The following is a 25,931-nucleotide window of genomic DNA, read 5'->3' as shown; positions in this document are numbered from 1 at the left end:
AATTGCAATTCAACCTAAGCCAACTTGACTGGAGAATTGGGTAGGCTGATACTCAGCATTGTCCCAAGGTTGTTGTATATAATAAGATAAGAAAATACAATGCCCACTATCTAATTATGTTTTTTGAAAAAAAGAAGAAGAGAGATGGGGAGGGAAATGTCTCACCCACTAGCAACATGCATATTTATTACAAAATAAGGAAGTCCTCAACGACATGAAAACACTAGTCTTACATATATAGATCTTGAGGAGATCTGACGATGGATGGTGTACACATAACTGGATGGGTGCATAAAAACTCAGTTCCACTTGACTGAATACGTATCTAGCGGCCAAGCCAAAATATTTAACTGAGTCTACTACTGCTGACATCACGGGATGGACGTTGTTCTGAGGTGACGTCGCTCCCCACTTGTACGTCGTGTGTATCCAACGGCTCCAGCACAAGAACTGCACCATCGCTCATGCCCACTGCAATCTGGTTTGGCTTCCACGGATGCGTAGCGACAACTGTGGGATAGACAGTTTCACCATCCCTGAGAACAAGAGAGGTAACAGAAACAAGACTTTGGTTACCAGAATTGAAACTACCACTCACAAAAAAAAAGGAACTGCTTGAAACTCCACATACCTGGATATTGAAGATGGTATGTAGGCAGAGGGTGCTATCCTGCACTTTAACGTAAGAGATTCTGCATCGAGTATTCCAATTGCACCATCACGAAATCCAGCATAGACCAACAAACAACCAAGTGAGTATATCGCACTTGAAATTGGGGAAGGGGGTGCATCTCTTGGGAACCACTGCATTGTCAAGTTATGGAAGGTTAAATATCAGTGTGTAATGTGCTTATTATAATGCATCAATACGATTAGGAGCATTCTACAAGCATGATGTAAATCATGTAATATGTTAGTACTCCGACTCAATAGACAAGACTGCATATGATTACTAAGAGATGCAAATATATTGTTATGAAAATGCTGTGAATGACTTACCGAGCACAAGCATTCCAATTGCCAATCATAGATCGCCAACTGACTCTCATGAACTACTAAAAGATGCGTTCCATCATAGTGAAACTGCACCACTGTATCATCGACTAAAGCACCGGAACCATTAGATGGATGTTTGATGTATCTTGATTTCTTCTTCTCCCAACCATCAATGCTCCAAACACATAGCTGCAAATTTCATTTCATTGCAAAAAACAAGAAAAGAATGATTCAGAAAGAAACAATACTGTATTTTTAGATATTTATACCTTTTAGAAAGTGGAGTGTATTTATAGATCTTTATATATTTTAGAAAATGGACTAATGGATGGTATGAAATCTGACTAACATAATGTCGGGGGAGCATACCCCGGTTACCCCACAACGTGGCTTACACTGGAGGAAAGCGCACTTCGTGGCCCACTAGGCCACGGCCCATCATCCGCGTAGCACCTCGACCACTCGCTCCACCCGATCACGCACTCGGGTCGGGATACGAGGCACGACCTCGACCACCCCGGGCCTAGGCTGACCGTGAACGGATAAGACCAGGGGAGGTTGGCGCATTCAATGCGCCTGCCACAACGAGATGTGCACGGACAGCACACCCACTTAGACCAAAAGGACGACGACCACCCAACGGACCGTGGGGCCTTAGGATGCATCGACCACCCTTCGGACCTCAGGGTCTTGGGGTGAGGCATCACCCCTCGGACTGCTCCCCCACCAATTCAAAAGGCCACTCCGTGGCCAGGCAATGTCAGGATATGGCACGGGACCGCTCAAACACTATATGACTCGACCGGCAGGTGTACGACCACGCTCGCCACATAGCACGGGTCTCACGTCCAGGGACTTGACTCCTCGGAACCGGACAAACAAGTTGACCCCCGACCACCCGTGTGTGGGATGAAGCCTCGCCGCCCCCTTCATGATCAGGAGGGTGGCCGGTCAGCAGAGGACGACAGCCATAGACTCAAACAAGCGCACGACGCCCTCCAGGGGCAGTAGGCGCAAGGACGAAGGCCACAACTCGCACTATGCGCCCATGTCCCATAGGACTACAAGAGGACAGCCACGACCCGCACTATGCCGCTATGGCGCACCGTACCAACCATGACCCGCACTGTGCCGCTATGGCGCACCATACCTCGACGTGGAGAACAGGAACCCGTGACGACATCCGAGCATGCAACAGAAGCTGGGACAAGATGCAGAGGGCCCACTGACCGGGCTTGCCGACCGTCGCCCTCCCCTCGAGCTCTCGACCACTAGGGTCGTGGGAACCCTTTCCTTTCAATTGTCACTCGGCCCCCGGAAGCATAAGAGAACCAGGCCGCCTTCATTCTAGCGGACGGAAAAAAGGAAACACTCTCTATGGCTCTGGAGGGATCGATCTATTCTCTCGAGTCCTCTCACTTCTGAACCCACGCTTACGAGCACCCCCATTGTAAGCCAACTGAGCACTTGAACCGAGAAACACGAACTCGAACCCCTCTGAGACTGTAGGGCTCCGGCCTGAAACAGTATAATCTCCCCATGTCTTGAGTGCTTCCATCGATTCCTAGAGCCGCGCGGCACTAAATTTACTGGTCGGTTCACAAAACACCGACACATAACATTTGACTGTATTTAATTCAGCATCCCTTAAATTTATAAGCAAAAACATTATCGCTAGTCCTAATTTTGATAGATATTAGAATTCACACCTGAGCATCAGCACCTGAAGATACAAGCACCTCCATTGATTGCGAAAATGCTAGTCCGGTTATCTTTTTGTGATGACCCGTGAGCACAATTTTAACCTGTGCAATTCGATTAAGATAAGTTGATATTTTGGCATGTCGATGTTAAATATAAGCTAAACGGTAATTAATACACTAAGCATAATGTTCCACATAGGAAGAATCCATTATCATTAAAAATTCTCAAATTTTTAAATGTCGAGCTAACAACATATGTATGGTTTATGAAGGTTTTTTGGGTCATATACCACGAGGTACTTACTACTCTTCATATTGTTGACGGGAGCTACCACAAAGTTGCTATGTAATATGTGTACCTTGTGGTATCTGCTCAAAGCCCGCAAAAAGTACATAATTTGTTATGTCAAAAAGATCATATGTAAAACAACATTTATAATCTCATGATCCTAATACATAAGTAAAACATGAGGGGATATATAGTCTGAAACGAGAGCACATTATTTTACAATGGGTACATTACTGCATTTCCAGTGAGAACCATATATAATGAGTTTTGCCAATACTCTGAGATTCATGGAAACAGGGGATGATAGATTCATGTTTAATACTCACTTTGTCTATACTGACATTGTAGATTTGGATTGAAGAGTCCTCCCTTCCAATAGCTATGATGTTATTGTCTAACGGGTTGAATGCAAGGAAAGTTGCAGCAGGTGGAGGTGCCATGAAAGTAGTCATGACCTATATATGAGAGATTGCACAAGATCAGTGAAGCCAAAGAAAGGCCATGGTGGAACTACAAAATAAAAATTATTTTACGGAAGTTGTCATGCATGATTTGTAAGAGATCAATCATGGAATTAACTACTTATTGTTATAGACAACTGAAGAAGACATACCTTGAATGTCATCATGTTGAACAATGAGACTTTGCCACCAGAAGCAGAAATTAGATAGCTATCATTTTTGGATAGTGCAGTGCAGGCTGTTGCTTCTTTAGGGTCATTGCCATCAATGGTGTCGTTTGTCATTGGAATGCCATTTTCCGGTTGCCATAGTACAGGTGGAACAGATTTGGATGACTAACGAAAAGTAATGATGGATGGTTTTTAGAAAACAACAACACAACTATAGTGTTGAAATCTTAAGCTAGTGGTCCTATCTAACCTTGCCACGTGGATTCTTGTCCCTGTGCCCCCATTTCCACAGCTTATGAACAGCATTGGAGCTGAGAGCCAAAAGTGCCAGCCCATTATCTGTGTACAACAAGCGCATAACCTACAAAGAAAACAAATAAAACACAATGCTTATATATCATAATTATATACTGCTCTGAATATGACCATAACAGTCTTAAATTCTACCGAATTGTTCGGTGTGTGCTATGTCATGAAAATCATAAGCACACGAACAGATACTGATGTGTGATATTCCTTGCATTAATTTAAATGGAAAATGTACATGCAAACGTTGCTGAACATACTTTGCTTGAAGATGCGGTCGGATCTGGCATACGCTGTATTTGAATTTGTCCTGAGCCAACGATGTCCGCCAACTTCCAGGCCTTAATTATTAACTCAGGAGCTCTTCTAATTTCCATTAAAGCCTACATTTGTTCGATACAGTTTGGAAATAAATATATTGAATTGCAACAAAAATGGAAAAAAGTTGTTACACACTCAGCTGGCCACTCATGAGTTCCCTGTCGTCATACGAACACAATATAGACATGGGCCCTATACACATTCCAAAACTGGCTCCTTTTCCTTACATTTTTACGGTCCTTCGGTTTCAGTAATTAGGCATCACACTTCATATTGTTAATTTGTGGCTCAAGCCACGAAACGCGACTGACCAGTGTGTGTAATTGATAATCTAGACTATCTTTTTTTTTGTCTTTTCGGCATTTTGTTAAACATTTCGGGCTATTTTTTTATGAAATGTAACTGTTCATATTTGGTTAGAGCTCTTGCTTACTGGGGGTAATGGCGTCCACAAAGCGGAGGAAAATCAATAAAGAAGGAAGCTTATTACCTACTTTACCACACTACGTAAAACATGGTTTGTACGGGCGGCTTAAGACCATTTGTAGGGGCGGTTTGGCCAGCCGTCCCTACGCAAGGGTCTCTACAAATCATGTATTTGTAGGGGCGGTTCACAGACCGCCCCTACAAATCGATTTGCAGGGGCGGTTGGATACTGAGCCGCCCCTACAAATCAATTTCCAGAAATCACGAAAAAAAGAGCAAAAAAAATAGCAATTTTTTTTAATCCGAGGAGGTCCCCACCGGCAGCCACACACCCAATCTATGGTTGCAGCATTTTTTTACAATTTTTTTCACGATTTTTGCACACTTTGCGTTGGCCGGGATTCGAACCCGCGACATCTCCCTCGCACGCCATCTCCTCTACCACTACACCTCACGTTCACTTGTGTCTACAATCTATTTTGGTTCCTCACATATTATACAAAATAGAGCATAAATTGATTGTTAGGCCCTAAACTAATTCAAATGAAAAAGTTGTCAACTACAAAGTTTTATAACTTTTCGAGATCTACAACTTTTATTTTGATAGTTTCTCCGTCCAAGGTCACTTAAAAAATTTGAATTTCAAATTTGAGAAATTCGAACGTAGTTTTCTATGACAAGATGATTTCAAATGAGAAAGTTATCAACTACAAAGTTTCATAACTTTTTAAGATCTATAACTTTCATTTTTACTGTTTATCCATCCGATGTCGTTTAAAAAATTAAAATTTCAAATTTTTGGAAATTCAAACGTAGTTTTCCTTGACAAGATGATTTCAAATCAAAAAGTTATCAACTACAAAGTTTTATAGCTTTTCGAGATCTACAACTTTTATTTTGGTTGTTTCTCCATCCAAGATCGTTTACAAAATTTGAATTTTAGTGCTTAATTTTTAATACTCGGCGTCTATTTGTAGGGGCATTTCAATATTGAGCCGCCCCTACAAATCCATTTGTAAGGACGGCTCATTTGGCAACCATTGAGCCGCCCCTACAAAGAAAGGGAGGCGTTGCCACAAATTGTTTTCGTAGTTGTGCCACTGTGGATGTAGAAAGAATGGTGGGTAGTAGTAACACCCATTACGGTTAAGTTCCATTATCTAAACAGTAGTAGTAGCTTAAGACCTTGCAATAGCCATTAGAAAATTATATCTGTGGGCCATGGCGACAGGCATGCACAGCCACACTACAATACATGCATAAAGCGAGAATAAGATAAACGGAATTTTTTTATTTTTTTCATGGACCTGCCCTTGTTACATGCTTTTGGTATATATATACACATTGTGAGATTTATGGTAAATTGGTAACTATTTCAGTCCACCCTTACTTACTACTCCATCTATTCTAGATTATAAGACGTTTTACCTTTTCCAGATATATTGATTTTGCCGTGCACTTAGATATACACTATATCTAGATACATATCTAAAATAATGTATTAGAAAAAGATAAAACATGTTATAATTTGGAGACCAAGGGAGTAGTACTTATTATTTAGATAATATACATGTCCATAATACTGTGCAGGAGAACCCGATTGAGCTAGGACTAATAATAATTAAAAGAAGAGAAACTAGCAGCTAGCTAGATTGAGTTCCTAGTTCGTGAGGTACTGTAGTAGTAGGGGGTCGTACCTACCTTTAGTCCTCTACTACTACTTGAACCTGAGATAAACATTTTGTTGTGACCATTATACAGATAGAAAGACAGGATAGATAGGAAGCTAGCAATAGTAAATCAGAGCCAGTAGCATTTGAATTTTGAAAGCAAGTTCAGTGTGCATGCATGATCAGTTCATCATACCTCTTGGTAGCGTGACTTCATATATTCTTCCATTACCCTCATGATTCGAAGGGTGGGATGTTTTGGATAGACTGCGGCCGCGTGCTCCAACGCAGCCTCCGCTTCATCCACATCCTCCCAAGTACGGGCACCTTCACAGTTCACTTCGGCTTTGACTCGCTGCAGCGAACTTGTTCCGAGGTTCTGGAAGCCAAGCAGCTTGTCAAAACCAAGATGCAGGTTCTCGTCTTTTAGGGACCGCACATGGACACCAAACTCAAGGGATTCAAGTACTTGCTGCCGCGCAGATCAAACCAGATAGATGCACCATCTATCTTTAAGAATCTCAACCTGCGAAAGTAGCCAACACCTTCATCAGTACGAATCTTTATGCTAACTACTGACTTGGACTTTTTGAACACAGTATGAGGCAACTGAGCTCTGGCAACTTGGCAAGGGTTTCCTTGTCCTAGCGCATGTTTAGTTGAAGTTTGGAATTTGGGCTACTGTAGCACTTTTGTTTTTATTTGGCAATTAGTGTTCAATCATGGACTAATTAGGCTCAAAACGTTCGTCTCGCAATTTCCAACCAAACTGTGTAATTAGTTTTTTTTCGTCTACATTTAATGCTCCATGCATATATCGCAAGATTCGATGTGATGCGTACTGTAGCATTTTTTAGGAATTTGGATGGGAACTGAACACGGGCCTAGTCTTCCACAACTACCACTTGCACATCCAGATAGCATAGGTTTGGAGCAAGCGACGAGTTAATCCACGCCGGCAGTGCAGAAAACACAAAGCTGTGCATCGCTGCTCACCCAGCCCTTATTTGGAGAGTAGTATACCAAAATTTCACCTCGCTGATCCTAACATGATGAATAGAAGCCTGGAGCACCCTCAGTTCCCTCAGCAGACCCAGCTCCTTCACAAACTGCATTGTAGCATCTTCACCTCGAGAACACCGTATACACAGTTCTTGCAATGACGTCAGCTTACCGATCAAACCTGCCGGCACTCTTGTTTCCCGAGTGGCTCGTAGTCATAGGCAAACAAGTTGCGTCAGAAGTCCCACCTCCTCTGGTAGCTCCTTTACCCCACTCTTCCGTAAATCCAGTGTTTGCAGAAACCTCAGCTCAGTGATAAGGATACTCCCTACTCTGAGGTACCTCAAGTGAAGTAAACTCCCAAGATGATCCAACACATCTTTGCCGCAGTCTATGGAAACAGAACATCCTACCATCTCTACTACACGTAAAAATGGGATTTAACTTTATCCTGTTCATAGTGACATCATTTTGCTGCAATGACTGAAAACATCAAGGATCCATTGCTTTCTTTCTGAATTGTGATGGCCATATAAAGGTAATCGGTACCCATTGCTTTCTTACAGCTTTCTCTATTCACACTAAGGATTTGTACCGCTGAACTCATGCCTCTCCTAGACTGGTCTTGTTCCCCAATGTTATACATTTTCTTAGGCTAGGCTTATCACTTACTTTCCTACATATAAAAATGTTTATTCATGGATCACTAGCCTGTTCAATTTGATTGGAATAGAATAATTAAGTTTTTTTTTCTATAGAACATTGGGAGCTCAATCTAGAATAGAACTATTTCATAGGCAAGTATCAGGTCAGTGCACATAATCTGTAACTTGCAAGCATTATAGATCAGTAGGCCACCAACTTTTACAGTGGTATTTAGCTTCTAAAATATTTATCCTTTCGTTCATTAGTCGATATATACTTGTTGTGCGTTTTTATTTTGTCGTGCCTTTATGTTTATACGATTCTCATTTGGTCATTTGGAACTTTCCTTGAAATTTTTTTCATCTGTTAGTGATTGAAGATATAGTCTGAGTCCTATATTTGAGGTAGTTATCTTTTAGCATATCCTTCACCTAATTCTTCCCATATGATGTTGAAGGTTCTGAGTCATGTTTGGAAGACAACCCTCCTTCGCAATATTCAATCACTGTAATGCAATGTTCTTTTTCTGGAAAAAACATGTCTGACCACAAATCTACAATAGTGGAATATGCCTGAACTATGACATGTTGGTTTTAGGGGTTGCCTCTGGTTAACAACAATCCTCCAGTAGTATGATGGCAGCTCCCATTGGGTGCACTGCATTTAGAGATATAACCAGCACCGGCAAGTTTCTTTTTTCTACTTTTTTATTAACCAGAAGTAGTTTCTTTTGGTTGCTATTTCCTTTAATTAATGCTGAGCCTTGGATTATATTCAGTATGATGCTACAACGTCTCATACCATGCGGGTCTTTTTCCTTCTAAACTATAATTTTTAGTTTACAGTCAACAACAAGTAGAGATCAAGAATGCTTACCTGGGTGAGTTCAAATCATCCTAGGTGCAGTGCCTGCAGAATGTTTGGATGCAGAGTTTCAGAACTCTGAACTTTCTTAGCTACTGTCGGACACCTTCCCCTTCAAGTTAAATAAACCATTTTATATTGAGCATTGACAAATGAGTACCATTAGTGTAGGTAGTAGGTAGGTAGACTGCATTGAAGATGATCGCAAAGTCTCTTTTGCTGATGTTCAGCGGTGTGTGCAGACATTATTCTTTATTGGCAAAGTCTGTTTGAAAGAGAGTTGGGTGGACTTAATCTTTCTTAGAGAGACTTTGAATTTGTTACATGTCTGATCGACAAATGAGGTGACATCTATATTTTGGACAATTGTAGTTATGAAGTCTATTACCAAAGCTGAATCACAGTTTCTCTGAGAAAATGACTGATCCTTCAGTTTAGTGTATGTAATTGTTTAGGAAATCTAAGCTTTAAGCATAACTAGACATTTTCCTTTGTCTCATTCTTGTATCCCTGGGCTTGAATTGATGCGCTTGACCTTTGCAGGTAAGCCGGTCAAAGGAATGCCCTGAAGCTAAAGATACGCACAAATGGGCATCCATCATGTTGCTCAGCGTGCTGGATCTGGATGGCCATGGGCAACGGGGATAGTGACCACCAGCCGGTGGTGTGTACTGCTTGGTGTGCTAGATGGCCATGGGCATGGGAGTGGCGAGGCAATGGCGCCTTTGGATGCTAGGCCACAAGGGTGCCATGCTGAACTGCATGCATATATAGATGTGTGACGAGGACAGGGCATGCCCTGGATGTGTGCAATGATGAGGAGGCATTGAGGCAAGTCGATGTGCTATCACGACTTGGTGAACTTCTCTGAAAATTGTCTTGAAGCAGAAGACAGCTTTGACTTTTGATGTAGTAGACACAATAACACTGCTAGAAGCCTAGAATGGTTTTTCAGATATTGTAATTTATTGATCATCATACTTTAGTAGCAGTAGCACTTACATGTGTTGTGTTTCATTTCACCATATTTACATGAAGTCTACATTTGGAAAAATAATAATAGGCAGCGCTTGATTCACCCTTTTTTGCAGAAGCACTTTTATGTGTTTTGTTTCTTTCACTCGAGGTCTGGGCATTAGGAGTCTGATGTTCCTGCGCATTTGGAGTCTAATGTCCCTGCCAAGCGTGAAAATGGCTATGCAAGACAATTGACATGTTGATTAATATACAAGAGATTTTTTCGAGGACGTCTTATCCGCATATGTTATGTTTATTTTCCTTTGCAAATGGATCTAGGTCAAAAAAAAATTGATGGGATGGATTAATCAGAAATGAAATATAAACAGTTTCCTTTTATTGATGATGATTTGACTTCTGCGTTAGATAGTGCATGCCATTATCGCTGTTTGTTTTGCCCGTAGCAACGCACGGGCACGATCCTAGTAACAAAAAATATTTTGTCACTCTCATTTCCCTCTGTATTTTTTTTCTTTACCTGAATGCTTTTCTTATAATTATTTTAGTAAGTCATGATATGCAAACTAACTCATTATAAGTGGATTTAGTCTGCATATCGTCACGATATCCAAGGACAATTTTCTCCACTAGTAACGAGTTTTTACAATGCTTGTCGAAATCTCACATCATTCACAAAACGAGAGTATTGCAGTTGCAATTCAACCTAAGCCAACTTGACTGGAGAATTGGATAGGCTGATACTCAGCATTGTCCCAAGGTCGTTGTATATAACAAGATAAGAAAATACAATGCCCGCTATCCAATTATGTTTTTTTGAAAAAAAGAAGAAGAGAGTTGGGGAGGGAAATGTCTCACCCACTAGCAACGTGCATATTTATTAAAAAATAAGGAAGTCCTCAACGACATGAAAACACTAGTCTTAGATATATAAATCTTGAGGAGATCTGACGATGGATGGTGTACACATAACTGGATGGGTGCATAAAAAATCAGCTCCACTTGACTGAATATGTATCTAGCGGCCAAGCCAAAATATTTAACTGAGTCTGCTACTGCTGACATCACGGGATGGACGTTGTTCTGAGGCAACGTCGCTCCCCACTTGTACATCGTCTGTATCCAACGGCTCCAGCACAAGAACTGCACCATCGCTCATGCCCACTGCAATCTGGTTTGGCTTCCACGGATGCGTAGCGACAACTGTGGGATAGACAGTTTCACCATACCTGGGAACAAGAGAGGTAACACAAATAAGACGTTGGTTACCAGAATTGAAACTACCACTCACAAAAAAAAGGAACTGCTTGAAACTCCACATACCTGGATCACTACTGAATTCAGGTTCTTTGCCGAGTGCCTGAGGCACTCGGCAAAGGCCAAATTGCACTCGGCAAAGCCTTTGTCGAGTGCGGCACTCGGCAAAGAACACACGGCAAAAATTTGATCGGCAAAGCCCTCTTTGCCGAGTGCCCCGGGGACACTCGGCAAAGAAAAGCGACCGTCATGGCGCCGGTCCCGTTGACGGTCACTTTGCCGAGTGCCAACCCTGCAGGCACTCGGCAAAGATTTTTTTAATTTTTTTTTTAAATTTCTTTGCCGAGTACCAACCCGTGAGGCGCTCGACAAAGATTTTTTATTTTTTTTAAAAAATTTCTTTGCCGAGTGCCAACCCGTGAGGCACTCGGCAAAGAGCTTTTATTTTTTTTTTTTGAAAATTTTCTTTGCCGAGTGCCAACCCGCCAGGCACTCGGCAAAGATTTTTTATTTTTTTTAAAAAAAATTCTTTGCCGAGCGCCAACCCGGAAGGCACTTGGCAAAGAGCTTTTTTTTTGAAAATTTTCTTTGCCGAGTACCAACCCGCCAGGCACTCGGCAAAGATTTTTTATTTTTTTTTAAATTCTTTGCCGAGTGCCAACCCGGAAGGCACTCGGCAAAGAGCTTTTTTTTTTTGAAAATTTTCTTTGCCGAGTGCCAACCCGCCAGTCACTCTGCAAAGTTTAAATTTTTTTTTATTTCTTTGCCGAGTGTTATAGTCACAACACTCGGCAAAGCTGGAAAATCTGTTTTCTGGTCGCCCATTTTGCTAGCTTTGCCGAGTGATGTGACCATTGCACTCGGCAAAGGGGTCCTTTGCCGAGTGCAACACTCGGCAAAGTGATCCAAAACGGCAATTTTTTTTTTTTTTTTGCATTCCATCATGACAAATACATTCATACAAACATATATCACATATATATCTCATCCATCACATATATATCTCATCCATCGCATATATATCTCATCCATCACATATATATCTCATCCATCCACACATCCATCCGCCCATATCACAGCCATCACAATATATAATAATAAGTGCTCAAGTCCATCCAAATAAGTCCACAAGTCCATCAAAGTCCACAAGTGCATCACAAGTATATCACAAGTCCATCACCAAGTGAACAACAAATGTAAAAAATACAACATGCACTCATCTCGGCCACTGCGACTGTGGTGAAGGCCCAGATGCATCATTCGTAGGTGCATGAGGTGGATTATTCGAACCACCGTCATATGGAGACTACACAAAGGAGAAAAGATTGCATGTGAGACAAGATTATTTTGATAGCTAATCTAGGACGATAGAGGCCATACAAGCAAAGCACAAGCGAAAGTAAAAAACTTTGATACTCACAGGAGTAGCTGCAGCTGCAGGACGCGGAGGCGGAGGTGGAACCAACAGCCTAGTGTACACATAACTAGATGGGTGCATAAAAAATCAGTTCCACTTGACTGAATATGTATCTAGCGGCCAGGCCAAAATATTTAACTGAGTCTGCTACTGCTGACATCACGGGATGGATGTTGTTCTTAGGTGACGTCGCTCCCCACTTGTACGTCCTCTGTATCCAATGGCTCCAGCACAAGAACTGCACCATCGCTCATGCCCACTGCAATCTGGTTTGGCTTCCACGGATGTGTAGCGACAGCTGTGGGATAGACAGTTTCACCATCCCTGGGAACAAGAGAGGTAACAGAAACAAGACGTTGGTTACCAGAATTAAAACTACCACTCACAAAAAAAAATAGGAACCGCTTGAAACTCCACATACCTGGATATTGAAGATGGTATGTAGGCAGAGGGTGCTATCCTGCACTTTAACGTAAGAGATTCTGCATCGAATATTCCAATTGCACCATCACGAAATCCAGCATAGACCAACAAACAACCAAGTGAGTATACCGCACTTGAAATTGGGGAAGGGGGTGCATCTCTTGGGAACCACTGTATTGTCAAGTTATGGAAGGTTAAATATCAGTGTGTAACGTGCTTATTATAATGCATCGATACGATTAGGAGCATTCTACAAGCATGATGTAAATCATGTAATATGTTAGTACTCCGACTCAATAGACAAGACTGCATATGATTACTAAGAGATGCAAATATATTGTTATGAAAATGTTGTGAATGACTTACCGAGCACAAGCATTTCAATTTCCAATCATAGATCGCCAACTGACTCTCATGAACTACTAAAAGATGCGTTCCATCATAGTGAAACTGCACCACTGTATCACCAACTAAAGCACCGGAACCATTAGATGGATGTTTGATGTACCTTGATTTCTTCTTCTCCCAACCATAAATGCTCCAAACACATAGCTGCAAATTTCATTTCATTGCAAAAAAAAAAAGAAAATAATGATTCTGAATGAAACAATACTGTATTTTTAGATGTTTATACCTTTTAGAAAGTGGAGTGTATTTATAGATCTTTATATATTTTAGAAAATGGACTAATGGATGGTATGAAATGCGACTAACATAATGTCGGGGAGCATACCCCGGTTACCCCACAACGCGGCTTACGCCGGAGGAAAGCGCACTTCGTGGCCCAGTAGACCACGGCCCATCATCCGCGTAGCGCCTCGACCACTCGTTCCACCCGACCACGCAGTCGTGTCGGGATACGAGGCATGACCTTGACCACCCCGGGCCTAGGCTGACCGTCAACGGATAGGACCAGGGGAGGTTGGCGCATTCAATGCGCCTGCCAAAACAAGACATGCACGCATCGCACACCCAATCAGACCAAAAGGACGACGACCACCCAACGGACCATGGGCCTTAGGATGCATCGACCACCCTTTAGACCGGAGGGTCTTGGGGTAAGGCATCGCCCCTCGGACGGCTCCCCCCACTAATTCAAAAGGCCACTCCGTGGCCAGGCACTCTCAGGATATGGCACGGGACCGCTCAAACACTATATGACTCGATGGGCAGGTGTATGGCCACGCTCGCCATAGAGCACGGGTCTCACGTCCAGGGACTTGACTCATCGGAACCGGACAAACAAGTTGACCCCGGACCCCCCGTGTGTGGGATGAAGCCTCGCCACCCCCTTCATGATCAGGAGGGCGGCCGGTCTGTAGAGGACGACAGCCATAGACTCAAACTAGCGCACGACGCCCCCCCAGGGGTAGTAGGCGCAAGGATGAAGGCCACTACTCGCACTATGCGCCAATGTCCCATAGGACTACAAGAGGAAACCCACGACCCGCACTATGCTGCTATGGCACACCATGCCAGCCACGACCCACACTGTGCCGCTATGGCGCACCATACCTCGACATGGAGAACAGGAACCCGTGACGACATCCGAGCATGCAACAGAAGTTGGGACAAGATGCAGAGGGCCCATGGATCGGGCTCGCCAACCGCCACCCTCCCCTCGAGCTCTCGACCACTCGGGTCGTGGGAACCCGTTCCTTTCAATTGTCACTTGGCTCCCAGAGGCATAAGGGAACCGGGCCTTCATTCTAGCGGACAGAAAAAAGGAAACACTCTCTATGGCTCCGGAGGGATCGATCTATTCTCTCGAGTCCTCTCACTTCTGAACCCAGGCTTACGAGCACCCCATTGTAAGCCAACTGAGCACTTGAACCGAGAAACACGAACTCGAACCCCTCTGAGACCATAGTGCTCCGGCCTGAAACAGTATAATCTCCACATGTCTTGAGTGCTTCCATCGATTCCTAGAGCTGCGCGGCACTAAATTTTCTGGTCGGTTCACAAAACACCGACATATAACATTTGACTGTATTTAATTCAGCATCCCTTAATTTTATAAGCAAAAACATAATCGCTAGTCCTAATTTTGATATATATTATAATTCACACCTAAGCATCAGCACCTGAAGATACAAGCACCTTCATTGATTGCGAAAATGCTAGTCCAGTTATCTTTTTGTGATGACCCGTGAGCAGAATTTTATCCTGTGCAATTTGATTAAGATAAGTTGATATTTTGGCACATCGATGTTAAATATAAACTAAATGGTAATTAGTACACTAAGCATAATGTTCCACATAGGAAGAATCCATTATCGTTAAAAATTCTCAAATTTTTAAATGTCGAGCTAACAACATATGTATGGTTTATGAAGTTTTTTTGGGTCATATACGACGAGGTACTTACTACGCTTCATATTGTTGACGGGAGCTACCACAAAGTTGCTATGTAATATGTGTACCTTGTAGCATCTGCTGAAAGCCGGCAAAAAGTACATAATTTGAATTGAAGAGTCCTCCCTTCCAATAGCTATGATTTTACTGTCTAACGGGGAGAATGCAAGGAAAGTTGCAGCAGGTGGAGGTGCCATGAAAGTAGTGATGACCTATATATGAGAGATTGCACAAGATCAGTGAAGCCAAAGAAAGGCCATGGTGCAACTACGAAATAAAAATTATTTTACGGAAGTTGTCATGCATGATTTGTAAGAGATAAATCATGGAATTAACTACTTATTGTTATAGACAACTGAAGAAGACATACCTTGAATGTCATCATGTTGAACAATGAGACTTTGCCACCAGAAGCAGAAATTAGATACTTTCTGCATAGTGCAGTGCAGGCTGTTGCTTGTTTAGGGTCATTGCCATCAATGGTGTCGTTTGTCATTGGAATGCCATTTTCCGGTTGCCATAGTACAGGTGGAACAGATTTGGATGACTAACGAAAAGTAATGATGGATGGTTTTTATAAAACAACAAACAGAACTACAGTGTTGAAATCTTAAGCTGGTGGTCCTATCTAACCTTGCCACGTGGATTCTTGTCCCTGTGCTCCCATTTCCACAGCTTATGAACAGCATTGGAGCTGAGAGCCAAAAGTGCCAGCCCATTATCTGTGTACAACAAGTGCATAACCTACAAAGAAAACAAATAAAACACAATGCTTATATATCAGAATTATATACTGCTCTGAATACGACCATAATAGTCTTAAATTCTACCGAATTGTTCGGTGTGTGCTATGTCATGAAAATCATAAGCACACGAACAGATACTGATGTGTGATATTCCTTGCATTAATTTAAATGGAAGATGTACATGCAGATGTTGCTGAACATACTTTGCTTGAAGATGCGGTCGGATCTGGCATACGCAGTATTTGAATTTGTCCAGAGCCAACGATGTCCGACAACTTCCAGGCCTTGGTTACTAACTCAGGGGCTTTGCTCATTTCCTTACATGCCTACCATTTGTTCGATACGGTTAGCAAATAAATACAAATATATTGAACTGCGAGGAAAAAGAAAAAAAAAAGCACGTGTACACTCGGCTGGCCACTCATGAATTCCCTGTCATCATCATAGAAACATGTACAACATACACATTCCAAAACTGAGTGTTTTTCCTTGCATTTCTAATTACGTTCCTTCAGTAGTTAGACACCACAATTCATAATGTTATGAATGAATCTGCCTTGAGCCACGCAAACACGGCCAACCGGTTGGCAGACTATGGCATTTGTGAGACAACACGGCCAACTCGGTGACATGCATGCATGGCCACTGCAATGCTGCGTGTTTGAATCGGAATCTGAGCTATGGGCAGCAGATCCAGCCGCTGGTGTTCAGAATGAATCTGAGCCAAAAACAAACAGGCCCTACATGCATGCAAGCGAGAACAAGGCAATCGGGATATTTTTTACGTTAACTATCACAGCCCACCCACCCTTACGTTAACTATCACAGCCCTTGCCCGGAATACTGTGTAGGAGAACCCGATTGAGCTAGGACTAATAATAATTCAAAGGAGAGGATGTATGAGATGAACATTTTATTGTGACAATTATACAGATAGAAAGCCAGGATAGATAGGAAGCTAGCAATAGTAAATCAGAGCCAGTAGCATTTGAATTTTGAAAGCAAGTTCAAATGTGCATGCATGATCAGTTCATCATACCTCTTGGTAGCGTGAGATCATACATTGTGGGTCTACCCTGTTGGTTAGAAGGGTGGGATGTTTTGGATGGACTGTGGCCGCATGCTCCAACGCAGCCTCCGCTTCCTCCACATCCTGAGTACGGGCACCTTGACAGTTCACTTTGGCTTTGACTCGCTGGAGCGAACTTGTTCCGAGGTTCTGGAAGCCAAGCATCTTGTCAAAACCAAGTTGCACCTTCTCGTCTTTTAGGGACCGCACATGGACATCAAACTCAAGGGATTCAAGACGTGGCATGATAGTATTAGATGATGCTATCCTGCTGCTGTTGCAGTACTTGCTGCTGCGCAGAACAAACCAGATAGATGCACCATCAATCTTTAAGAATCTCAACTTGCGGAAGTAGCCAACACCTTCAGCACAAAGCTTTATGCTAACTAATTTGGTGCCAGGCAAATGCAGTATGAGGCAACTAAGCTCTGGCAAATTGGCAAGGGTTTCCATGTCCTGGTCTTCCACAGCTTCCACTAGCAGATCCAGATAGCATAGGTTTGGAGCAAGCGACGAGTTAATCCACGCCGGCAGTGCAGAGAACCACCAGTGATCGAAACGCAGGAAACGGAGATGCCGACAGGAGACCCGTCCTCCATCGCTGATCACCGGCCAGCCCATCGTTATAGGGAAGTAAAACAAAATTTCAAGTTCCTGGATATTGTGCAGACAACCAAGGGACTCCAGCAAAGCACTCTCGATGCTGTTACTGATCCAAGCATAAATCCTAGTCTTGAGCACCCTCAGTTCCTTCAGCAGGCCCAGCTCCTTCACAAACTGCATTATTATAGCATCTTCACCTCCACACGGTATACGTAGCTCTTGCAGTGACGTGAGCTTACCGATCAAACCAGCCGGCACTGTTGTCTTGTAACTACATCGTAGGCAAACAAGTTGCATCAGAAGTCCCACCTCCTCGGGCAGCTCCATGTAGTCCGTCCATAATTCCAGTGTTTGCAGAAACCTCAAATATCCTACCTCGGGCAGCTTTTTGATATTCTCTACTCTGAGGTACCTCAAGTGAAGTAAACTCCCAAGATGATTCTCCGACACATCTTTGATGCAGTCTTTGTTGAAAACGGAACATCCTACCATTTCTACTACACGTAAATATGGGAGGCGTGGGCATAATGCACAAAAATCACACTCACTGGCAAAAATGGATCTCACTTTCTCCACAGCGATGTTAGCCAGCTGGCCAACGTTGTGCTCTTCAACACACTGTAGGGCTAACCTGCGAGAAATGCTCCCCTGAAGTTTCTGTCGCTCACCACCATTCAATACAGTGACAAAATTTTCTTCACTCGATAATTGATGTATCAAATCAAGAACCATATCATGAACTGAGCATGCATCAACGTACCCTTCATATTGTGTCTCCTGTGCCTAGATCAAGTTTCTATTTATCAATTCATTAAAGTACCTCTCCCCGAGCTCAAATAATCCTACCCCTGCTGCTGCTGCTTGTTCCTCAGAGATGAAACCTTCAGCTATCCACTTCCATATCAAACTATTTTTCTCTATGATACGATCTTCTGGAAATACGCTTAGATACAATAAGCAAGCTTTTAGATGTGAAGGCAGATCATAGTAGCTGAAAGATAATATCCTTCGGGTATTATCTACATCATCATTGATTTTATGCCCAAAACCAATTGAGTTGTAGACCTCAGACCAGTCCTCTCCTGGTTTACTGGCCAACAAACTGGCTATTGTAATGATAGCAAGTGGCACGCCGCCACATTTCTTCAAAATTCTTTCACATGTCTCAGCCGAAAGACTATCGAAACACTTCCCTTCACCGTCATCTATTCTTGCGTACAATAATTTTTTAGAGTTATCATGAGAAAGTGGTTGTATTTTGTAAGCTTCATCAGCATATGTGGCAACTTCAGAAATGCGTGTAGTGATCACAAGTCTACTTCCACAATTACTTTCTTGCAGAGCACATCTGACTAATTTCCAGGTCTTCTTGTCCCACATATCATCAATAACAATGAAACACCTACACATTTACATGACAGCGTAATTGCCTTCATGAGTTGGTAATTAAAATGAGAAAGCATATAAGGAACAGAGCAGTGGCATTATCGACCATAAAAAAGAACAGGTGGTTGTAGATTTGTATTTCATACAACTAGTTATGCTTACCGCTGAAAATACAAATTTACTTCTTTATGACTCTTTTAAATCAATTGTGTATGGATCCAAGATTACTGTAGTAATTTATAGACTTGAAGTGGAACATGCTGGCTCCTTCCAGCCTTAATGTAATATATAAAATAAATAAGATATAAGGAAAGAATTGTACGGCTACGTACTTACTGAAATATAATTAAGTCTCTATATATACATGTGTTGAGTGATTAAACTCGTACCTCTTTTCCTGGACGAATTCCTTGAGTTCGTCCATGAGTTGCTTTTCATCCAACATGGTCATATTCAAATTCATGAACTTCTCCTTATCAAGGCCAACAAGAATGTCTCTAAGGACTTTCTTGATGTCAGGGTTTTGACCCACTAGAATAAAAGCCCCCCACTTGAACCGCGGTTTAAGCTGGTCATAGACAGCTTTTGCAAGAGTAGTCTTGCCCAGTCCTCCAAATCCAACAACAGAGACTATCTTCATCTTCTTAGGACCAGACGCATCACCGCCGTCATCCCCTAGGGACAGCATATCTATGAGCTCATCCTTTGGTCCCTCAATGCCAACAAGCTCTGTTGCACTCTTGAACAGATTCAAGATGCGAGGGTCGATGGTCGCTACTGGCTTGGTGACAACGCTGTCGGGTGTTTTGTACCGGTCACGCCTTGCTGCCAACTCCGCAAGCTTCTTGTAGATTTCTTGGATCTGGCTAGAGATGTTGCGGCGAGCCTTGATCTTCTTGAACAGGCTGCTCACCTTTTTCCTGAGGCTGCGGAGCTTGTGTGTCTCAGTAGCAGGCTCAGGGGCATCGACGTGCACCAGAAATGCATCGATGATGTCCTCCATGTCGTAGGATGCCTCCCTGACATCACGCGCCCAGAGCCTGACCAGCGCGTTGAGCATGTCCGGTGGCATGTCGCTGATCTCGCGGAGGACGGCGTGCGCAGCCTCGAGCTCCCGTGAGAGAATCTGGGCCTTCTTCTTCACGCCCTTCTGCAGGCCGTACTCCTCCTTGAGCAGCTCGCACAGCTTGGGGAGCAGGCTCCCCATCGCCCTCACCGCCAGCTCCATGCTTGCAATATCGATTGGTGGCTCCTGCACGCAGCAGCTTGCATTAAAAAGACTAGTAGTAAGCGGGGCTGATTTTTGTGTTGAAATTGAAAGCAAGGTAAAGGTGGGCTCACCTAGATTCACCGCCTGTTCTTGGTCTGAGCCCTGTAGCTGTAGCAGAAGAAAGCCAGACTGGTCGAGGAAGCCGCGCAGCAGCTGGATCTTCGGTTCACGCCCCTGGCAATGGTGGCTCCAAATGAAAAGAGAAATGTATAGAACTACTGTTCCATGTTCTTGAGATTGGAGCAAGCTGAAAAGCCCGGGGGCCAAGACAATTTAAAATAGTAACCAGAGAGACACAGAGAGAGCAGGCAGACGACTTTTCCAGTTGACGACAAGAGAAAAGGTGAGCTTTTCATTTTTCAATTGTTTGATTAACGTGTGCGTGTGTGTCACGCAGAGCTAGGAAGTTGCACGGAAAAACAGCTCTGCTGCTTCGTGTTTGATGTGTCGGTAAACTACTCTGGCCCGGCTCCCGATAGATGTCGTATTTTTTCTCGGGCTGGAGGTGACCACAGTTTTTTTCCGCCGGTTTAATTTATATACAAACCAGCTCATCAGTACCGCCGTCCAAACCAGATGCAGTTGTGATGACCGAAAACACTAGGCGCCACCATTGACCAGCTGCGCTGCGAAGGACCCAGCCGAGCGTCCATCAGGTTGCATCAACGGCAGTGATGATGTGCTACATGGCAGCTCATCTACATCACGCGTGCATAAAATTTATTTCCTGTGTCATCGAGAAGCTGAAAAAAAGTATGATCGTAGATTATAAGCTGAAACAGTATTTTTTTCTCACACCAAACCAGCCAGCAGTAAATAATCCACGATCGTTTACGGCGTACCGAACAGGCTGAGGCACCACTACCGTCTGGACGCTAAGTGCGAGGACAGAAGAGGGTAAGAAGAATATCGTAACAAAATCTTGTAAGTATCGTAATCCTGTCCTCGCCCGAATCCTCTCATGTACTACCTGAGGGTTTCGCGGAAATCAGCTCCATGCTCGCAAGGCTTCGTTCGGCTCGCTGAGCCGTCTGGTTCCTCCTCAGAAAACACTGTTCATATTCCAGCTGGTATAGTATTTTTCTCTCACAACAAATCAGCAAAAAAATGACTAATTGGTTTTAATCCAGCTCAGCCGAAAAGAGCCCTAGATGGGGATGGTGGCGCCTGCACGCAGCAGCTTGCATTAGTAGTAAGCGGGGCAGATATTTTTGTGTTGGAAGCAAGGTGGGCTCACCCAGATTCACCGCCTGTTCTTGGTCTGAGCTCAGGAGAAACCCAGACAGGGCGCCGAGGATCTTCACGCCCCTCGCAATGGTTGAAGAGCCCGTGGGTAAGACTAGGTATGAAAACGGATCGGATACTGACGTATATCACCGATATTATATTTGTTTTCATATTTCTGTTCAGATTCGGATTCGAATACAGATAGTGTTAACTATGTCGGATATGATACGATTGAATATCGATATCATAAATATGCGATTTGAGTATTTGGATACGGATACGGTATCAGATGTTGGATATCCGGACTCGAATACGGACAGATCTCAACCCTTTAAACGGATTCGGTTTCGAATACGGTCGGAAAATATCCGTACCGTTTTCATCCTAGTCAAGACAATTAAAAATAACCAGAGAGCTGGCAGACAACTTTTCCAATTGACGACAAGAGAAAAGGTGAGCTTTCCATTAATTGCTTGATTAACGTGTCACGCAGAGTCCAGGAAGTTGCACACAAGAGAAAAAAAAACAACTCTGCTCCCTCTGTGATGTGTCGGTAGTAAGGCCTTGCTTAGTTTCAAAAAAAAATTCCTAAAAAGTGCTACAGTAGCCATTATATCGAATCTTGCGATACATACATGGAGCATTAAATGTAGACAAAAAAAAAATTTAATTGCACAGTTTAGTTAGAAATCACAAGACGAACGTTTTGAGCCTAATTAGTCCATGATTGAATACTAATTGCCAAATAAAAACGAAAGTGCTACAGTAGCCAAATTCTTAAATTTCACCCAACTAAAGACACCCTAAACTAATTTAGATGCGGACCAGCTCATTGGACTTAACGGGAATATGATTCTGCTGATCATAAGTACAGTGGTGGAGTTTAATTAGGACTAAAAAGAGTCGTACCCTAGAAAGATTCTAAATGTACTTCCTCCTTTCTAAATTATTAGATATTTTGAATTTTCTATATACGTTACTTTCGCTATTTATCTATGTACGGTATATATCTAAGTGCATATTAAAAACTGTGTATCTAAAAAAGCCGAGAGGTCTTATAATTTTGAACAGAGAGAGCGGTACTTAATTTCATCGCTTCAAACTAACTCTATGCCTATACAAATGTATACCTAACTAGGACGTCAGGCGCGCTACGCTGCGCCCGCATAAGCATTGCTTTTAGTTCTGCATACCTAAGCAAGCACGTGAAACGGTAGACGGCAATCATTTTAAGCAAGCAGCCTGAACCCGGGCAATGCATTGTCCATGATTAGCTTTTGCCTGGGTTTGTGGGTTGTCTATTATCGTGTTGACTTTTGCCATGAATATCATTGCAAGATAAACAGATTGCTCGTGCACCATGATCATGACAATTTTACCGAGCAATCGTGACAACTCTGAACGTTCGAAATAATGGGATGATATAAGAGAGACCATATAACAGATAGATATCATAATCTGGCATACCCTCGTACAGAGACAATGCTATCCCGAAGGCAAGGCACCAATAAGGTGCAATACCCAAATTAGTCATACAATCCACACCTACAGATGAAACAATTGATTGGAAATAATAAGCTAACAATACAATACAGTATGGGTCTTGTGCTTGTTAGAAGACAGACATAACGGTATGCTGCTGGTCATACTCTAGTGCTGTTATCTAACTCTAATTTCTGCATTGCAAAATGAAAAACGTATAGAAATACATGCCAATAGCATTGGTTGCACATTCCTTGCAGCTACAGGTGCTCTGTAAAAGATAAATTCTGATGTAATCATGATGGAGACCATTTTTTAGTTAAAAATAGATAGAGAATGGAACTGAAACCATGAATAGAGGAGCAAGGATATAGTACCATTCAACAACCATAACCGAAGCCTTATGGTGTGTTTTTGCTGCTGTCAGTGGACAACATACATCCGGCAAGAGGTCATAAGAAATAGGTAGAAATAAAAGCGGAACAACCTAAAGTTGATATTAACATACTGAGTCGCTAAGAATTAGTAAAGCTCAGCAGTACAAAATTAACCTAGATAGTTATGCCAAACTATTGATAAAGAAAAATAAACACTAATTAAAGGCTCACTGGATTCAACCTGTACTAACTGTTATCGAACTACAGACACTTGGACACTATCATGATTCAGCTCACAAGGTTAACAATCATGGTATGGAATTATTCGTAGATAGTGTGAGGTAACACAGGAAGTGTGATGGAGAAGTGAGATAAAATCTATACACATTAATTCGACTGATATTGTGTAATCAGAGAGGACATGGTAGGTAAGCATACCAATTATTACGATAGAGAAACACATGAAGAAAATTAATTTTACAATGAGCCTAGTTAGATTCCATATGCTCAAGATTACTTAGGGCAAAAAGAAATTGTGTAATTTGTTAGTTACCTATAAATAGTAACAGAGAAAAGGCAGGTGGCGCTATTAACTCACTTGATTTTTGCAGGTGTATGAGTGTGGAAACGCACATTGTACACCAGCATTGTGGCAGGCAGACAGCGAACATAACACAATCTCACAACATCTGAAAATAAGAGTGGGAAAAAAACAAACCTGAAGAAACGTAAGTTGGATGTACATATCAGACAGTGAGCAGAGCACAACCTCACAATATCACAAAGCAATTCTGACCGGAGAAAAAAGTAAGATTAAAACACACATCGGTTATGCTCTCCTTGATGGAAAACGGTCTCTGTGGTAAATTAGCAGCAGGTACTACAGCTAGTACCATATTTATTTGTTCCTCTCTGTCAAATTTTGGGAAAAAAAACAAATTTAGCTGAGGCCAATAATTAGAATATATGATGACATGGCTTAGGCCAATAATTAGAATTCTATGGCAATCTGAATAAGTACAATACAGTGAACAAAATAAGGATTGCAATTAGTTAGGCTTACATCTGAGAAAAATCCTGGGACCGCTACTGTCTATCTTCCTGGCTTGGCAGCTGTAGATGAGGAAGGTGAAGGAACACCTGAAGACGTTGGCTGACAGGCTGGGAGCTGCATCAGTGGCCTCTCGTTGGTGTTGGACATAGCAAAGGTAACCCAGCAGCATCCAGACGTGCAGAAGCCAAATCCAAGGTCGGTGTGCCGTTGCCTGAAGACGGGAACCGGAGAAGGTGAGGGGGAAAAAGAAAGAAAGAAAACATCAAAATCGATTCTGAAGGCCCCGTCAGCATGAGACTGAATCGAGGCAGAGGACCTCCACCGTAACGCGCCTGCGCATGTCTGGCCGCTATAGCGGCGCCCCGCAACCGTGTTTACGGCGAGGCCGCGGCATCGGCGAGGGAAAGCGGAGGGGAGCAATGGAGAGGACGCACCTTCACCTGGAGCCCGCCGCCCTGTAGGCGACGGAGAGACGAATCCCTAGGCGGGCGCCGCCACCGCGCCAGGGGCCGGTCGCGCAGGCGGGAGCGGCGACGCTGGGAGGGGAGGAGGCGTTTAGGAGGCGGCGTATAGTGGAGGAGACTCCGAGGACGCGGCGGCAGCGATGGGAGGTTCGGGAGCGACGACGCCGAGGGAGGAACGGGGGCGCACGGTTGGGGGAGGTGCGCGGTTAAAAGGAGTGTGCACCCACCCGAGGCGATGGCTGGGGGAGGGGAAGAGGATGAAGCGGAGGCGTCGAGGCACTGCGAGGTTGTTGTTTTTTTTCCAGAGGCCCTAGGCGGCGGCATTGAATGAACCGGGAGAGCGCAAAAGGACGCGGACACACGCACGAGGCACGTGGAGGCGTCCGATTCGTGAACAGTATCCGCACAATAGCTGCAGCGCTCTCGTCGCGCGGATGCTAGAGCTCTATGGAGTTACATATTAATAATAAAAAGATAAAATCCTTTTTTGTTTGGTCCTTGCATGCATGGTCTCCTGATTAGTACTCTCTGCGTTGCAAATTGATCCGGTGAAATAACTTTGATCACCTCTATGCCCTGTATGTATGGCTCTATCTATCCACGTTGGTAGCATATATATGTACAACGCGTGTGACTTTTTGTAACAAACAGTATTATATTTGGATTGCTGAATCTTGGCTGAAAAATATTGTTCCGGCTTGCTGAATCTTGACTAAAATTGGCTGAAAAATACTGTTCTGGTTGAAATGCTGTAAGAGAAAAACACTATTTCGGCTGAAAAAAGAAGCCGAACAAACCGGATATGGGATAAGCCGAACAGGGCTGACTAGTATTTTATTTGGTCTGGAGCACACTTGTGATCGAATTTATTTTTGGTCGAATGGTGATAAATTTACTTTCATTACTCGTCAAATGATAGTAGTGTATATAAATACCATCTGATTTCAATCAGCCGTGAGACCCATGTATAAAT

The 25,931-nt window shown here is 43.1% G+C and overlaps 1 protein-coding gene, 1 long non-coding RNA gene and 1 pseudogene across 5 annotated transcripts; all 3 read right to left on the bottom strand.

Moving 5' to 3' along the window:
* Nucleotides 1-291: 291 nt before the first annotated feature.
* On the bottom strand, nucleotides 292-6,802 carry LOC136509900 (protein TOPLESS-RELATED PROTEIN 2-like). The gene is made up of 9 exons (XM_066504490.1): nucleotides 6,539-6,802; nucleotides 4,186-4,308; nucleotides 3,870-3,980; nucleotides 3,602-3,784; nucleotides 3,315-3,443; nucleotides 2,706-2,801; nucleotides 1,000-1,185; nucleotides 632-804; nucleotides 292-536 (listed from the first exon to the last, which is right to left on the bottom strand). Exons 1-9 carry the CDS (start codon nucleotides 6,578-6,580, stop codon nucleotides 347-349), a joined length of 1,233 nt encoding a protein of 410 aa, XP_066360587.1. The 5' UTR covers nucleotides 6,581-6,802; the 3' UTR covers nucleotides 292-346.
* A 5,371-nt stretch (nucleotides 6,803-12,173) lies between these two features.
* On the bottom strand, nucleotides 12,174-20,542 carry LOC136509899 (putative disease resistance protein At1g50180; annotated as a pseudogene).
* A 2,598-nt stretch (nucleotides 20,543-23,140) lies between these two features.
* Nucleotides 23,141-24,705, bottom strand: LOC136510108 (uncharacterized). Of its 4 annotated transcripts, none has more exons than XR_010772611.1 (3): nucleotides 24,504-24,705; nucleotides 24,039-24,129; nucleotides 23,141-23,334 (listed from the first exon to the last, which is right to left on the bottom strand). It is a non-coding gene; the product is annotated as an uncharacterized lncRNA (long non-coding RNA). The 4 variants fall into 4 exon arrangements; XR_010772612.1 differs by lacking the exon at nucleotides 24,504-24,705 and adding an exon at nucleotides 24,265-24,310 and having other exon boundaries at nucleotides 24,039-24,158; XR_010772613.1 differs by lacking the exon at nucleotides 24,504-24,705 and adding an exon at nucleotides 24,265-24,302.
* Nucleotides 24,706-25,931: the final 1,226 nt, after the last annotated feature.

Source organism: Miscanthus floridulus, chromosome 16, assembly GCF_019320115.1.
Source record: "Miscanthus floridulus cultivar M001 chromosome 16, ASM1932011v1, whole genome shotgun sequence".
In the NCBI taxonomy this organism is placed as follows: domain Eukaryota; kingdom Viridiplantae; phylum Streptophyta; class Magnoliopsida; order Poales; family Poaceae; genus Miscanthus; species Miscanthus floridulus.
This window is presented reverse-complemented; position numbering and strand designations above follow the sequence as displayed.

What these genes read in the sequence shown, in the direction of transcription:
- LOC136509900 (XM_066504490.1), bottom strand. Translation starts at nt 6,580, where the DNA reads ATGAGGGTAATGGAAGAATATATGAAGTCACGCTACCAAGAG. An exon ending in TCAACATGATGACATTCAAG is followed by an intron (nt 3,444 to 3,601) that starts GTATGTCTTCTT and finishes TCTCATATATAG; the next exon opens with GTCATGACTACTTTCATGGC. An exon ending in CTTCAGGTGCTGATGCTCAG is followed by an intron (nt 1,186 to 2,705) that starts GTGTGAATTCTA and finishes TGAAATTTGCAG; the next exon opens with CTATGTGTTTGGAGCATTGA.